Source organism: Manis pentadactyla, chromosome 8, assembly GCF_030020395.1.
Source record: "Manis pentadactyla isolate mManPen7 chromosome 8, mManPen7.hap1, whole genome shotgun sequence".
Lineage (NCBI taxonomy): Eukaryota > Metazoa > Chordata > Mammalia > Pholidota > Manidae > Manis > Manis pentadactyla.
In genome coordinates this window covers 94,822,352-94,839,980 of record NC_080026.1, presented here as the reverse complement: position 1 = coordinate 94,839,980, position 17,629 = coordinate 94,822,352, and the positions used below count along the sequence as shown (strand labels likewise).

At 37.1% G+C, this 17,629-nt stretch overlaps 1 protein-coding gene across 3 annotated transcripts in view; it reads left to right on the top strand.

Annotated features, from left to right (window-relative positions):
- The window catches only part of MICU1 (mitochondrial calcium uptake 1), a 235,937-nt gene that overhangs the window by 181,552 nt on the left and 36,756 nt on the right, over positions 1-17,629 (top strand). For all 3 annotated transcript variants that reach the window (XR_008998935.1, XM_036928847.2, XM_057505964.1), the window contains one exon: positions 13,215-13,352. Coding sequence is in view for 2 of the 3 variants with exons in the window: in XM_036928847.2 (XP_036784742.1) it covers positions 13,215-13,352 (138 nt within the window). In the remaining variant the exon portion in view is untranslated. The remainder of the gene's footprint in view (positions 1-13,214; positions 13,353-17,629) is intronic.

The following is a 17,629-nucleotide window of genomic DNA, read 5'->3' as shown; positions in this document are numbered from 1 at the left end:
TAATATATGATAAAGGAGCCATGGAATACAATGGGGAAATGACAGCCTCTTCAATAATTGGTGTTGGTAAAACTCGACAACTACATTCAAGAGAATGAACCTGGATTACTACCTAACTCGATACACAAAAGTAAACTCGAAATGGATCAAAGACCTGAATGTAAGTCATGAAGCCATAAAACTCTTAGAAGAAAACATAGGCAAAAATCTCTTGAATATAAACATGAGCAACTTTTTCCTGAACGCATCTCCTCAGGCAAGGGAAACAAAAGCAAAAATGAACAAATGGGACTACATCAAACTAAAGAGCTACTGTACAGCAATGGACACCATCTGTAGAACAAAAAGGCATCCTACAGTATGGGAGAATATATTTGTGAATGACATATCCAACAAAGAGTTAACCTCCAAAATATATAAAGAACTCACATGCCTCAACACCCAAAAAACAAATAACCCAATTAAAAAATGGGCAGAAGATATGAACCAACAGTTCTCCAAAGAAGAAATTTAGATGGCCAACAGGCACATGAAAAGATGCTCCACATCGCTAATTATCAGGGAAATGTGAATCGAAACCACAATGAGATATCACCTCACACCAGTTAGGATGGCCAACATCGAAAAGACTAGGAACAACAAGTGCTGGTGAGGATGTGGAGAAAGGGGAACCCTCCTACAGTGCTGTTGGGAATGTAAGCTAGTTCAACCATTGTGGAAAGCAATATGGAGGTTCCTCAAAAAACTCAACATAGAATTACCATTTGACCCAGGAATTCCTCTCCTAGGAATTTACCCAAAGAAAGCAAGATCTCAGATTCAAAGAGATGTATGCACCCCTATGTTTATTACAGCACTATTTACAATAGCCAAGATATGGAAGCAACCTAAGGGTCCATCAGTATATCAGTGGTTAAAGAAGATGTGCTACATATACACAATTATGTACTATTCAGCCATGAGAAGAAAATAAATCCTACCATTTGCAACATGGATGCAAGCTAGAGGGTAGCTTGGAGGATGGAGCTAGAGGGTATTAGTCAAATAAGCCAAGCAGAGAAAGACAAGTACCAAATGATTTCCCTCATTTGTGGAGTATAACAACGAAGGAAAACTGAAGGAACAAAACACCAGCAGACTCACAGAGTCCAAGAAGGGACTGTGGTTACCAAAGGGGAGGGGTGGGAGAGGGTGGAGAAAAGGGAGAGGAGATTGAGGATATCATGATTGATACACATGGTGTGGGGTGGGTCATAGGGAAGACAGTGTAGCACAGAGAAGACGAGTAGTGACTCTGTGGCATCTTTGTACACTGATGGACAGTGACTTCGATGGGGTATGGAGGGGACTTGATAATATGGTTGAATGTAGTAACCACAGTGTTTTTCATGTGAAACCTTAATAAGAGTGTATATCAATGATACTTTAATAAAAAAATAAAAAATTAAAAAGAAGAAATTAAGTTCAAGAAAGGGCAGTGGTCATACAGGTAAATAAGGAGGACAGCATCCCAGGCAGGAAATATTAATGTAAAGAAAAACCCAAATGCTTTGCATAAAACAAATCTTTCTCTAGAGCCATAAGCTGTTCCAATTCCTTTCATAGCTGATGAAAGGCTACTTTGGATACAGAATGTCTAAAAGTGTTTGGATTCCCTTTGCTGTGGAAAGGCTTTTATGTTTATATTTTATAACTATGAAAAAAGCATTAGGCACATGAGCAACACAGCCTGGGGAGTTTATATTGAATATAGTGAATATTGAAATAGCTAATTTGTATCATGCTGGGGCCCAGTAAAAATGTACACCCTCTCCTTGCCTTTATTAGGCAAGTTCTGGTATTTTGATCGTTTGCCAGTGATTACTATCTACTGGCTTGGAGAGTTTTCTCCCATTATGGTAATGGAGGAAATTACCCATATTCTCATTTGAAAATGGTAACAAGAAGAAAATTTTGTCTCTGTCCCCAAGATTGCTTTTCAAAGTTATTTGACTTGGTTTTTAATTTCCTCACTTTTCTTTTTCTTTTCTTTTTTTCTGTCTGTCCTTCTCTTCTCTTTCTATCTGTCATATAGTTTTTTACCTTTATTGTGTTGATAATGGTGTATTATCAGTGCTAGGAAAAAGAAACAGTATGGATATATGTTGTATTATCACCAGACAGTAGATCCCAGAGAGTTATCTACAGAAATGATAAAGTCAGAGGAAAACAAAATAACACTCAGGTGAGAGAAAATAGCACTTTGCTTTCCTACTATGGTTAGTCCTTTGTTCTTATATCCTAAAATTGGAGTTTTGTATTTTTTTCCAATAGATAGTCTTTCTGTTCGCAAAACTCTTGTGATTTCACATGAAAAAGAAGAATATCCTTGAACTCTGAATAATGATGGACCTCAAATCTCAAAGGAATATATAGTGCAAGACAGGTTTTTTCATGGTGCTGTGATTTAGAATAGAATAGAATAGAATAGAAAGCAGAAATTAGATAGAATACCAAGTATGTTTTCCAAGTTGTATAATAGCGCTTTTACACCTTCTTTACTTTGGACCCGAACTATTTTTGCCCACTTTCTTCATGGCTTATAGTCAATTATGTATCTTTAAACAAAAAAAAAAAGGAAGTTAACTGGATTGAATTTACTTGAGAATATCCCTTCAATAAAGAGACTATCTGGTTAAATTAGACTTAAATGACACCATTTTAGTCTAAATTCCAAAAAAATTCAGACTAACTAAAACGTCAGCAGACAGTAGAAGTCTTTTTATAACAAAGTTGATCTGCCTTTTTGTTATGAGTTCTTAATCATTTCATTGATTGAAATTGAGGAATATATTTTAATATTTTAACTTACGTTTCTTGTTTTTAAAATGAGGAGACTATAAATCTAGATTTGAGCCAATGTAGCAATTCACAAAGAAAAAGATGCATTCATTTTACCATGAAAAGATTTAAAACTTATGTACAAAATACAAATTTAAACATAAAAGAAGGGCAAACTGGACCAAAAAAATGCACTGTATATATTAATAAAAGGAAATACTTTTAATCTGATAAATTAATAAGGTAAATATCAGCATTTTTATTAAAAAATAAGTGAAGAACATACAAAATTCAGAGGAAGAAATAGAAATGGGCAGCACACGTTAGAAAAATGGTCAGCCTCCCTAGTAATCAAAGAAATGTAAATTAAAATAAGTTGACATTTTTCCTCTAGCATAGATTTTTTTTTTTATGATACTTGGTGTTGTCCAGTGTACTGAGAAATGAGTATTCCTATATACTTTAGAATTATAAGTTGACATATCTTTCTGGAAATTAATTTGACAGTATGTACCAAAAGTACTAGAGTTTATACCTACCATTTTTACACAAACTAGTATGGGAAAAAATAAAAAGTCTGAGAATATCAAGTGCTGGTGAAGATGTGAAGCAATGAAAGCTCTTATATGTTAGCTGATAAAAATAGTGGTGTGAATTCTTTTGGAAAAATAATTGGATATTATCTTGATAAACAAGCGGGTCCACTTCTATATACATACCCTAGACTTGGAACTCTTGTTCTTGTCTCAGCAGGACACTGATGGAAGGATGTTCATAACAGCATTGTTCATAAAAACAAAAGCTGGCAATAACTCAGATAATCCATTTACAGGAAAATGATTAAATAAATGGTATTTTCAAACAATAGAAATCTGTAACAGTAAAAATGAATGAAGCACTCTTAAATGTATCAACATGGATAAATCTTAGAAATATAATGTTGATTGAAAAAAGCAAATTGCAGAAGAAGAATTTCAGTATGATAACATATAAAGCTCAAAAATAAGAAATAAACAATATATTGTTTATGGGCACAAACATGTTTTAAAATTTTTTAAAATAAGGCAATAGAAACTAGGTGGTGGGTACCTCTAAGGGGAGACGGGGCTGAGCTAAACCATTTTGCAAATGCCGCCTCTCTCAGATTAGTGGTAGGTTCATGGTGAATTTTTTTTAATTATCGTGCTTTACAACTTGTCTACTATGTATATTATTTTGTATATACCAAATATTTCCTAATTTAAAAAGTTTAAAGAGCCTATAGATTTTTATTTCATAATTCCATTTTTAGCAATAAATCCAAAAAATAATAATGAAAAGATATTTACAGAAATAGTTTATCCCAGTTGTGGTATTTATTGTAACCCAAAACTGAAACAACCTAGGTTGTCCACACCATTTTTTAAAACCTGCCTTGTTCAAGAAAGTAGTTGAAGTCTTAAAGAATACATTCAGTGAGACAAAAGTAAATTAAGCCTTGCTAAGAAATAAGAGAAAACTAAAAGAGGAAAGAAGATAAGAGAAAGCCAGGAGTAAAGTTATTATGAAAAATAGAAATGGTAAAGTCTCCTTTCTTATTAGAGGTGAGCCACAAACTTGACTATAAGCTTCCAGTAACCAGGATAAAAAGGGAAACATGATTCAGGGTGCCTTTATGATAAGTACAAATCAACCCTTCTGACTGAGACCAGAGAGAAATTTCTCCCCAGATTAACTGTGGGCAAGTTACTTAACTTCTCTCTGCCTGTGTTTCCTTGTCTATAAAATAGAATGATAATAGTGCTTGTTATAGAACATTGTGAAAATTACTTAAGGTAAATTCCTAGGATAGCACCTGGCAGTAGGAAACACTCAAATATGCTACTGATTAGCTGTAATGAATGACATTCTCAAGAGTATCCTTGTAGAGATTACCTTTATGAAAGTAGATATAATTAAAGGAGAAATGGAAAGGTAATCCTTGCCTCAGGTAAAAAATACCCTCAACAGTAGGATGGAGTGTTATGAGTTAATTTTCTGAATTCAATAATTCAGAAAAGCAATGAATTCAGAAATTAATTCAGAAAATTCTGTGTGTGTTCACTCAATACATATTTGTCAAGTACCTCCTTTAGGCATGTTTTCTGTCTGGTACTATATGGCCACGGTATAGGACTTATAAGTTGGTGTTTTTCTTCAGCCAAGTCTAAGTAGTATAATCTTGAAATTATTTTAATGTGTTGAATAATAAATAAAATTTGTGTCTACTTTTCCTGCTCTTCAAATGCGAATGTAGTATTCTGTAAGCAAAGACTGGGCAAAAGCAATTATGAAAACGACAAATAGTGATTGAACTTAATTACTACCTACTAAGAACAGAATAATCAATTGAGGCTTTATCTTCCTGAGAAATGATACCAAGGTGATACATTTATTGAATGCTCACTGTGCACTAAACTCTATGTTAATTTTTTTTACATGTATTTTGAAATCTTTTTACATGACTTTGAATCTTTACAACACTTTGAGGTTGTAAATATTATCTCCACTTTTTGGTGGAAAGATTTTGAAGCCTCAGAGGCTTAAGCCAAGCCTGAAGTCACAGCAGCAAGTATGGATTCAAGCCAGAATTTGGATCCAGTTCAATGGATTCTAAAGCACATGTTCTTTGTCACTTTAATACAGTATCTTCCATGAATACAACCAAAACTTATCAAATTTTGAAACCCTTTGTTCTAGAACTGAAATGTTTTTCCCTGACCTCAGTCAAATAAACCGTTTGTGGCACATGAAAAGATCCTCCTCATTGCTAATCATCAGGGAAATGCGAATAAAAATCACAGTGAGATATCACCTCATACCAATTAGGGTGGCCGATATCCAAAAGACAAGAAACAACAAATGCTGGTGAGGCTGCGGAGAAAGGGGAACTCTCCTACATTGCTAGTGGGAATTAAATTGGTTCAACCGTTGCAGAAAGCAATATGGAGGTTCCTCAAAAAACTAAAAATAGAAATACCATTTGACCTGGGAATTCCACTCCTAGGAATTTACCCTAAGAATGCAGCAGCCCAGTTTGAAAAAGACATATGCACCCCTATGTTTATCACTGCACTATTACAATAGCCAAGATATGGAAGCAACCCTAGTGTCCATCAATAAATGAATGGATAAAGAAGAGGTGGTACATATACAGAATGGAATATTATTCAGCCACAAAAAGAAAAGAAATCCTGCCATTTGCAATAGCATGGATGGAACTAAAGGGCATTATGCTTAGTGAAATAAGCCAGGCAGAGAAAAACAAATACCATATGATTCCACTTATTTGTGGAATATTAAAAAAAAGCAAAATTGAAGGAACAAAATAGCAGTAGACTCACAGGCACCAAGAAGGGACTAGTGATTACCAAAAGGGAGGGGTTGGGAAGGGAGAAGGGGATTAAGGGACACTATAATTCGCAATCACAGTATAGGCACATCACAAGGAAGGCAATATGTACAGAGAAGACAAATAATGACTCTATAACATTTTACTACTCTGATAGACAGTGACCTCAACTGGAGACAGTGAGGACTTGATAATATGGGTGAATGTTGAAACCACTGTGTTGTTTATGTGAAATCATCATAAGATTGTATATCAATGATGTTTTAATAAATGTATACACACAACCTGTTTGTTATTATTTAATAAGTTTGTGCATCAGTCTTATATCTTCCTGGTTTTAACTATTAGACTGAAAAGCTAACCTTTTCCTGATCTAACTATATAATTGGTACTCATATCATTTAGTCACTTGATTTAATCACTAGTCTGAACTTAAGTATCCTTGGATTTGAAGTAGAAAAATCTAGCTGCTTAGTTTGATAATCTATAATCTCATGGTCCCCAACTCTGCTGGACTGTTTTGGCCCTTGCTGAGGGCACTGAACTATTTTGTCTCCATCCCAAATTGTGAGCCTTCTTCCTCAACTCACTAGTTAGCCAAATGACCACCATGCTAGTGTTGACAGTGGAGAAGCATCTTATATTTAAATACCAAGAAAATTCAGGCTTCAAGCAATTTGACCTGGGACTCTTCAATGTCCCCTGCCAATCTTAGAAACATAGATTTCACATTCAAAGCTATGATGTGCGTATGTCATGCACACTGGGTGGATTTATAGTAGAGAGCTTTGCCTGTAGTCATTTTTCCTTATGATGGGCATAACAGACAGTTGCTCTGAGACTCCTGGTAGAAGCAGAAGTGGCATGGTTAAGATCTCAAAAGCCAAATATTGTCAAATTGAAAAATGTATGTATTCAGCTCAGTGGCTTGCGATTACTACGCATTACTTGCATTGTGTGGTTCTGAAACTAGAAAAAGCCTATCAAGAAAATTATTCTGAAATACTTGTGTAAGGGCAGGATTTACTATAGGAGATAGACAAAATCTCTTGAAAGATAACTATGAAAGAATAGGGTTGAACTTTACATTTGTTGGAATATATTAGCTGCAAAAGTCCTTAATAAATCAAAATCCATTTGTAGATAGTGATTTCTTTTTTCTTGTACTCTTTCTAATCTTATTTTTGGTCTTTGTTCATAATACATGTTTTCTTCCCTTCCTGGCTTCCCATATTTCTTAAACCATTTCATCTAGATATATGTACACCATCTGTCTGTCCCTTCTTCTCAACAAGGGGCAGGGATGGGAATAAGGCACAATATGGACAGAAAGCCAGGAAAAATCTTGCAGACAGTTTTTTGGCTCCTCTCCTCTGGCCCCATTGCCTGCCCTGCAGGTCCCTAGGGAACAACAGGAAGCCAACAGCTTGTATCCATTTGAGAAAGTGGCAATGGCTGCAGAAGAGAAAATACCAGGTTGCTCAGCTCTCCTCTTAAACACAGAAAAACAGTGCAAATGATGGGTGGTGGGCTGGAATGCATGTGTTATATGCCACAGTATCAAATAGAATGGAATTTCTGAATTATCATGTAAGTGGAACATCAGAGGCTTTATCAAAAGTTGGCTAAGTAAGCCATAAGCTAGTCATTTGAATTGCTTCCAAATATACAATTAAAAGTGTGGGGGAAATGGAAGTTCCTATGGCCAGGATCCTCACCTGACCCTCAACTACTTGATGATGTAATTGGCCTATTGCTAGGCTAATGTTTCCACACCCATCGGCAATGAGCCATTATGGACTGAGTCACAGTATAAAGAGTTCTGCCCAGTGCTCTTGCTGGAGGCAGAGACAGAGGTGGATTATGAACTTGCAGACTTGCTGGATGCAGACATGATCCTAGTGGTCAATCTACTGCCATGAGAATAAAGCTGGATATAAACCTTTTTACCCCAAGAATGTACCATTGTCATTTCTCAGTCTCACTGAATCCAGAGTGACCTTGCCCAGAGCTGAAACCTTCAAGCAAGACAGAAACATTCTACATTGTGATAACATTGTAATAATTTATGTCTTTCTCTGACTATTTCATGATCTTGGGGATTACATGTACCCACAGGATTGTGTAGGCCTAAAATGCACACTTCATCCCTAGAGCCACATGATGTCTAGCTGCTACCCTGGAAAATTTAGCCCCAGTGCAGGTCCTTGAGAGGCTGCCCTCAAAGCTCCCTAGCCTTAGCATAGTGGGTCCTCAATTAATAAATGTTGACTGAATAGCACATTAGTTCATATTGGTTTCCATTAGCATTTTACGTGTAAAGAGAATCAGCTTTCCCCTGCTTCCTCCAGCCATGTTTAAGATCTCAGAAATAAGACAGTCTTGCCTCAGAAGAGCCTACAAACCTATAAGAAGAGGTGTTGCCCAAAATCAAATTACAGTGAAAGTAGTAAACTGTGAAGTGGGCCATACTTCAGGGAGCTGAACTTTATAGTTCTGAAGTCCTTTCAACCACATAAAAATACTAACATTAATACTAGAACCCATTGCCCAAAGGCAAGTCTAAGTTTTCAAAGAACATTAGTAAAAATGCTAACTTGAGCATTGACATTGGTACTTGGGGCTCTCTACTAGAAATTGTCTTATCTGTCTTTCAAACATAACAGAGGAGAGCTTTATGTCCCTTGGAGAACAGACAAATACAGACCTTTCGTAAACCTTGAAGAAGCCGCCACCACCACCAACGTTATGAACAAGAAACATTTCAACATTAAATCTATCTTGTGGGATAACGCTTAAAACTCATCTGATTCAGGTGGATGGAATTTCTCCACAGCTGTGAGATCCCCCAGATAAGGATAAACTGAGTGCCCTGAATGGTTAAAGCCCCGGCTGGAGATCAGGGGCCACCGCTTCATTTCACTTGCCTTGAGGAAGCCTGTAGATGAACTATGCATGTCCAGCTTTTTCCTGGCTATCACATTTCACTGAAACTCTGATTTAAACTTTGCAGAAAGTATTCCCATTTGCAAAATTCTTACCAGTCCTCCATTTTGTTCTAAGATGGTAAATTGAACTATAAATCTGAGTTAAACTGAATCCTGGAAACTTTTAATATTGTCAAAAATTAATCAGCTCTGTAAAAGTGATGATGTGACAAACATGAAATATTAAGTGGCTCCATTAAAAAAAAAGGCTTCACTTAATACTGATGATGATGATGATTTCTTTGGAAATAGTTGCTTCTCACTTAAATATGCTTAAGCCCATCACTGTATACTTATCCAAAATAATGTAGTGCTGTCCTGTAGGATGAATATGTTCCACTGCTTAGAAAAATGAAAGTGTGATATTGAGATTAGTATTTGAGTCCAGAGAGGGCTGTTTGAATCCCAGCTCTGTTACATGCAACTTCATGTTGTCTCAGTGTTCTCATCTGTAAAATGGAGCTGATAATGTGTCTCTATATATTGTTGTTACTCTGACTAAATGAAGGAATATGTGGATGAAGTACCTGGTCAATAGTGCATGTTCAGTAAATGTCTGCTGTTGTTAAAATGTAGTTCTTATGTCTTGCTCACCCACACAGCAAGGAAACTAAGTTTTATCAACTTACCAAGCTAACTAAAGAAATGAGAGTTGAAAGAGAATTGCACTCTTGATTACATATTAACTTATTTTATGTCTCATGTGTATTATCTCCCTAAGATGGTGAAGTCCCTAAGGACAGAAACTGAACCTTCTCTTTTTTTCCTGTACACCATAGTGACTAACATAATGCTACACAGACACCCAGGAAATGTTTGTTGCCAGGACCTTACTTAACAATGCCTTATGTCTGTGTATACCCCTCCTATGAGAACAGGTATGCCCTGCCATATAAAAAACTGAAAGTTTCCTTGTAGCTCTTATTTTCCAATAAAAACTGGGACATTTTACCATCTTCAAATTGTTTTGCTTTCTAATTGTTTTCTGGGCCCATCTTTAGCCATTTTATTATTTATGCATTTATAAATATCATTAGCACTGCAGTTGGTACTGAGATATTCTTCTTGTCTCCGTTTTTAAATGAAAATTTTGGTTTTCTAATATTACTTAGATTAGTTAGGCGGTCCTTTATATTTAAACTTTCTATCTGCATATTTAAATACATTTAATGATTTTTCTGTAGCTTTGTGGTAAGTAAACTTATCTAATTAAGGCATCTTACACTTTACACATTTTATTCAAGTTCTATTGATGTCCTCACATCTGATTACCATTTTGCAGAACACTTGAAAATGCATTACTCATCTCTGAAATCCTTAAAAAGGCCTGAATGTATAATATTAATTACAGATTGAGGAACTACTACTACTGACTTGGATATGTATAAGTGATCAAATTGATAATTAGCTTTTAAGTCATCTCTTGGTAGCAGGAACATAGTAGGAAGATCCAGAGAGCATTTACTACAATAGTATTACTCAGGAACTTTTTTTAAATTAAGGTATCATTGATATACAACCTTATAAAGGATTCACATGAGCAACATTGTGGTTTCAACATTCACCCATATTACCAAGTACCCCCCCACCAGACCCCATTGCAATCACTGTCCATCAGAGTAGTAAGATGCTATACAGTCATTACATGTCTTCTCCATGCTGTACTGCCTTCCCTGTGACCAACCTATATTGCATGTGCTGGTTATAATGCCCCTTAATCCCATTCTCCCTCCCTCCCCACTCACCCTCCCCACCCGCTCCCCTTTGATAACCCCAGTCCCTTCTTGGAGTCTGTGAGTCTGCTGCTGTTTTGTTCCTTCAGTTTTGCTTTATTATACTCCACAAACGAGTGAAATCATTTGATTACTCAGGAATTTGAATGGAACTTTAACATTGTTTTTATCCCCACAAGGATGCTCCTGCTCTATAAGGTATTTAACTGTTATGGCAGCTATGTTTTATCCATGAGGAAATTGAGGCCCAGAGCAACTGGTGACTTCCCCAGTCATAAATAGTTAGTGGCAGAGCTGGCATAAGAACCCACATCTTCAGTTTCCAATTACTTTTTTCAGATCTTGTTAAGAATTGTAGTTCAAAATTACAGTCTTGGCCACCAACTATTTACTTTTTTATTTATTATATATATATATGTTTTATTTAAGTATAGTTGATATACAATATTACAATATTATATTGCTTTCAAGAATACAAAATAGTGATTCAGCAGTTATCTACATTATTAAATGCTCACCCCAACTAGTGTAGTTACTGTCGACATAGAAAGATGTTACAGAACTATTGACTATATTCTCTGTACTGTACACTCATCCTCCTGACTAACTTACATTATGATTAAGATTTTGTTAGCAGCAGACTCACAGACACTGAGATGGGACTAGTGGTTACCAAAGGAGAGGGGTTGGGGAGGATGGGGAGGGAGGGAGAAGGTGATAATTCACAAACACAATATAGGCAGGTCACAGGGAAGGCAGTACAGCATGGAGACGACAAGTAGTGACTCTATAGCATCTTACTACGCTGATGGACAGTAACTGCAATGAGGGAGGTGGTGAGGACTTGATAATATGGGTGAATGTTGAAACCACAGTGTTGTTTATGTGAAACCATCATAAAATTGTATATCAATGATACCTTAATAAAAAAAAAAGATTTGTGCCTCTTTATCCCCTCCACCTACTTCATCCATCCACTCCAGTGCCTCCCCCATGGTAACCACCAGTCACTTCTCAATGTCTATGAGTTTATTGCTGCTTTGCTCTGTTTTGTTTTGTTTTTAGGTTCTGCATGTAAGTGAAATCATATGGTATTTGTCTTTCTCCACCTGACTGATCACTTAGAAAAATACCCTCTAAGTCCATCCAAGTTGTCACAAATATCAGGATTTCTATCTTTTTCGTGTCCGAGTAATATTACACTGTATATATATGCCTCTTCTTTATCCATTCATCTATGGATGGATGCCGGTTGCTTCCATATCTTGGCTATTGTAAATAATGTGTCAATAAATAGGGGTGCATATATCATTTCAAGTCAGAGATTTTGTTTTCATTGGGTAAATTCCTAGGAGTGGAATTACTGAGTCAAATGGTATTTCTATTTTTAGTGTTTTGAGGAACCTCCATACTGCTTTCCACAGTGGCTGTGCCAGTTTACATTCCCATCAACACTGTAGGAGGGTTCCCTTTTCTCCACATCCTCACCAACACTTGTTATGTCTTGTTTTTTGGGTAGCGGCCATTCTGAACTGGTATGAGGTGGTATCTCATTGTGGTTTTGATTTACATTTCCCTGATGATTAACGATGTGGAGCACCTTTTCATATGCCCATTGGCCATATGTATTTCTTCTTTAGAGAAATGCTTATTCTGATCCTCTGCCCATTTTTTAATTTGTTATTTGTTTTTTTGGTGTTGAGTCATACTAGTTCTTTGTATATTTTGAATGTTAACAACTTAAGGGATATATCATTTACAAATGTATTCTCCCATACTTAGGTTGCCTTTTTGTTTTGTTGATGGTTTCTTTTACTGTACAGAAGCTTTCAAGTTTTATGTAGTCCCACTTGTTTAATTTTGATTTTGTTTCCCTTGCCCAGGGAAACATGTCCAGAAACAAATTGCTCATACTTATGTTCAAGAAAATTTTGCCTATGTTTTCTAATGAGAGTTTTATGGTTTCATGTCTTATATTAGGTCTTTTATCCATTTAGACTTTACTTCTGTGTATGGTGTTAGGGAGTAATCCAGTTTCATTCTCTCACATGTAGCTGTCCAGTTTAACCACAGCAATTATTGAAGAGACTGACTTTTCCCCATTGTATATCTTGCCTTCTTGTCATATATTAATTGACCATATATGTGTGGGTTTATATCTGGGCTCTATTCTGTTCCATTGATATATATGTTCTTGTACCAGGCCACCAACTATTTTTGCTATCCAACACAGTTGATCATTCCACATTCCATATCAAAATACTTTTCATTTGACCCCAAAACATGTTTTGTGTTTCCCCCCAGTTTGAACGCAATGACCCTGTGGATGGGAAAATTACTGAGAGGCAGTTTGGTGGCATGCTGTTGGCCTACAGTGGGGTGCAGTCTAAGAAGTTGATTGCCATGCAGAAGCAGCTCAAGAAGCACTTCAAAGAGGGAAAGGTAAATATTTGCCTAGATGAAGAAAAGGAACCATGGAATATATGGTTATTGCAGAGGTTTTAACATAATGAGAGAGGTCATGAACCAGAGATTATGACTAATTGATCTCTGGTACCTGAAAAAAATAATAATAACAGTGGATAAGGAAGAGGGGAGAGCCCAGAATGAGTATAAGTTTCTTGTTCAGACAAAGAGTAGCACCATGAACTGAGATTGAGAATTTAAAAAGAGAGGCTGGTTTACAGAGGAAGATAAGTGTTGTAGATATCTTTAGTTTAAAATGCCTGTGGACTACCCAAGTAGACATGATCAGCAGTCATGTGGGTATACAAAGCTACTGTAGAAGACTGAGGTAGATTTTGGAGTCATCAGCACATTATTAGAGTTAAACCATGAGAACCCTAGGAGAATATTATATAGAAAATACTACTCCTCGTTTGGCCAAGGACAAAATCAAGTGGAACACCAGCATTTAGGCAGCTCAGGAAGGAAATCTGGAGGAAGTAGTTAGAGAAATACATAGAGAAAGTAGTGAAATCAAAGCCAAGGAAGTAGAAGGTTCAGGAACTGAGGGGTCTGTAGTGTCACATGGGACAGAGGATCCATCCAGTAAAACAGGATGATGAACATCCACTGGTTTGCGTAAAATGGTAATACTGATGACCTTGAGGAGACCTGTTTTATTAGAGTGGTTGGAGGGTGAATTATAGGGAGAAGCAAGGAAGTAGAGAAAGAGAACAGAGGAAGGAAGAAGAGGGGAGACGAGGTTCCAGAAGGCAGGAAGTAAAATATATCAGAAACTCTGAGGCAGTATATTAGTCCACTTGAGCTGCTATAACAAAATACCACCATGTGGGTGGTTTAAACAACAGAAATTTATTTTCTCACAGTTCTGGAGTCTAGAACTCCCTGATCAAGGTGCCAGCAAATTAGGTTTCTGATGAGGGCTCTCTTCCTGACCTGTGGTCAGCTGCTTTCTTGCTTTGCCCTCACATGGCCTTTCCTCAGTGTTTGCATGGTGAACGGAATCAGAGCAGGGAAGGAGCATGCACTAGCTCTGATGTATCTTCTGATAAGGACACTAATCTAATCAGACCAGGGCCCCACCCTTAGGACTTCATTTAACCTTACTTAATCAGAGGCCCCATCTCCTCATACAGTTACACTGGGGGTTAAGGCTTCTAAGTTTTAGGGAGACACAAACATTCAGTCCTTATTAGGCAGGGAATAAACTAGCATGTGTGAGAAGCTGAAAGAAGACTACCATTGTTGGTGCATACTAGCAAGGGGTAGAGTGACTTGAGATCTGACAGGCCAGAACTAATAGAAAGCACAGAAGCAAAACGACAAATGCTAAGAGTGTTCAAGAATTCATGAAAAGATGGTTGAGCATTTTCTGAGCAGCACTGAGATTGGAGACCATGGACTTGTAGTGGCAGTAGCCAGCACTGCTCTCCAGTACCTTTCAACCCAACTGCACCTGATGCACAAAGAGGCAGCTTGTAGAACTGAGTCAGCATCTGGGGTTCTGTGGGGGTGGGGTGGACAAACTGAAGTAGAAATCCCTAGTTAAGAAGCCAGACTTCTTGAAGATCACACACACACACACACGCACGCACGCACGCACTGGGGCCAGAGCTGGATCTTCTTATTCTCAGCCCAGCACCCTTTCCACTGGACAATGATTACCACTTGGCCATGACCAGAGAAAACTAGCACTAAATATGTTCCATGAGAGAGATTGCCAAGGTGGCTTTGTATGGTAGACATAGAGCTTGAAGACTTGAGTTCGGGCCTTGCCTCAGAGGTTTCCATGAATATTGGACAATGGCTTCATGAATTGAGAAGCTCATCCTAGGTTCATGCTAGAAGTGCCCTTCTAGCCTTAAAGACTCAATACCTGAAAATATAAAATAGGGCTGCCAGTACTTGTCTCAGTTTTCCTAGTTATTAGTCTTTGTGTAGGAATCTTGCATGAATAGCATTGCTCTAAGTTGGTGGAAAGCAATTCTTATCTCTCAGACTTTTTTTCTTGTCTTGGATGTTGAAAAGCTTGAAGGGCCTCTGAACCAGGCTATGGACTACAGCTGAGAGTAAACTGGGCTCTGAAACAAAGCATCAGCTTCTCTGAACTCAGTCCAGCCTGTCCCTACAGCAAGTGTTCCCTTGGCTATGGGGGGACACTCATCATTAATGGAAAGTGACAGGACTTCTACAGAGAAAACTTCTACACTACCCAGTACCCAGCTTATATTGGCTGGAAACTGTAATTTCAGAAAATTGATTACAAATGTTTATGTGGATTTTTTACATTAGGAAACACTCCTTTCTTTTGGCCAGACTTACTTTTAAAGTTTGGTGCATACATTAATTGGACCTTAAAATAATTGTCTATCATGATAGGCTATGTCATGTTTTATTGTGAATTTAAAAGTAATAAATTGGGTGTTGGAGACATCTCCCTTGACAGAATAGAGTATGTTAGCTTTGGTAGGAGTTAATTTAGGACCTGAAGACCTTGCAAAATGAGCTCTGAAGTAAAAGGACAAAATGTTGTCAGGTGATGAAAATCTAGGGTGCTAAATTACTTCTGGTCCAGAATTTATGGCCTGCTTTAGGCAAGGAGATTGAGATTAATTGTCCTCTCATGTTGATTAAATAGTGAACATAGCAATTAACTAAAATTAGAGTTAATGAAGGGCTTTTGCTCCAAAGTTACCAGTCCATCTCTCTAGGACCATTTCTCATTAAAGGGGACACACCATGTGCTTTCTAATTGTTCCTTTTATTCCTCTTTGCACTTGTTAACATGAAAATGATAAGTTCTCACTTGGTTTGTGTTAGTCATTTTCTGTGTGAGGTTCTATACAAAATACAAACCAGACCTAAAATATTGAAGGTCCTAGTGGTGGCATTAAATATTTGCATGTTACTTAGTGATCATGCAGTGCTTCACAGCCATTTTTCTTTTTCTGTCTTTATAACAGCTTAGATCTCATTTTGCCTTTGAGACTATAGAGACAGAGAAAAAGGGACACTAGTGACCCACCCAGAGTCTGGACTAAAATCTAAGGCTTCTTATTCCTGATCTTGTCCTTTCCACAGCAAAGTTCTTTGTCTCCTAACCATACTCTTCCTCTAAAGCAGTGCTTCTCCACCCTGGTCTCCCAGTATCACTTCTGAAATTTTTTAAAAATGTGGTTGTCGAGCCCTGCTACAAACCAGTTAAATCAGAAGCTCACTGGGTGGGTCCAGGCATCAGTGTTTCTTAAGACTCCACGGTGATTCTGATGTGCAGGTAGGCGTGTGAGCCACTGCTCTGGAGGGGCTGTGCTCCATCAGTGTCTCTACCTGTTTTGTACCTAAGTAATAGCTTCAACTGGGGGACCTACAGTACCTAGAAACATTACTCTGTTCATGCTCTGAATAACTGCCGTGTTTCTTATTTAATAGAGAGAGAGTTTTCTTTTTTTTTATGGGGAACATGTTTTATTTTGGCTTTATTTTAAAGATTAATCCCTATCTTGTACCCGATTTTCCACATTTCCCCCAGATAGTTTCCCTGTGAATAATTCTTCTAGGCCAAATCTGACTCAGCTCTAAAATGTCCTTACTTTCCATCCTCCAAATTATCTTCTTCTCCATATTAAAAAAAAGACAAAAGTTCTCTGAGACTTCATAAATATTAAGTGGTGGTTCTCTATGCTTAAGAGTGCAGAAGCTGAAAACTTTAGTAATTCAGCAAATGCACTTAAGGACGAATTGAAAATTATATTTCAGTTCAGTGGTAGACATTGTTATATGCAAGACACGAAGCCAGGTGCTGTGAGAAAGATAAAAGGTAAAGAAAAGCCATTACCTATTCTTAAGAAACATATAGTCTGTAATGGTTTAGTAAGAAAAAAAATATGTACACGAACTATACTACACAGTGACTTTGTTGAACACCTAATAGAGTTAATTCAAGTTTTTTAAGGGCTGTGCAGCAATGTTTCTAGACTCTGATATTCCACGATGACCACAATGTAGTTCAACTCTTAAATACTAGTGAGAATAAGAGTAGGAGAGCCCAAATTAACATTATCTACAGATAATATGCAAAAGTTAATAATCTAATAGTTTTATTTTAACTATTTGGTAAGCATCAACCCTGCTTAATGGCTAATAACCATATTAAAATAATAAACAGTGACATACACAGAAGGCTGTTGGGGATAGGGCCATAAGAGAAAACGCGTAGAAAAAGCAAATGCCTTTTATAACTTTCGCTTGTCAAA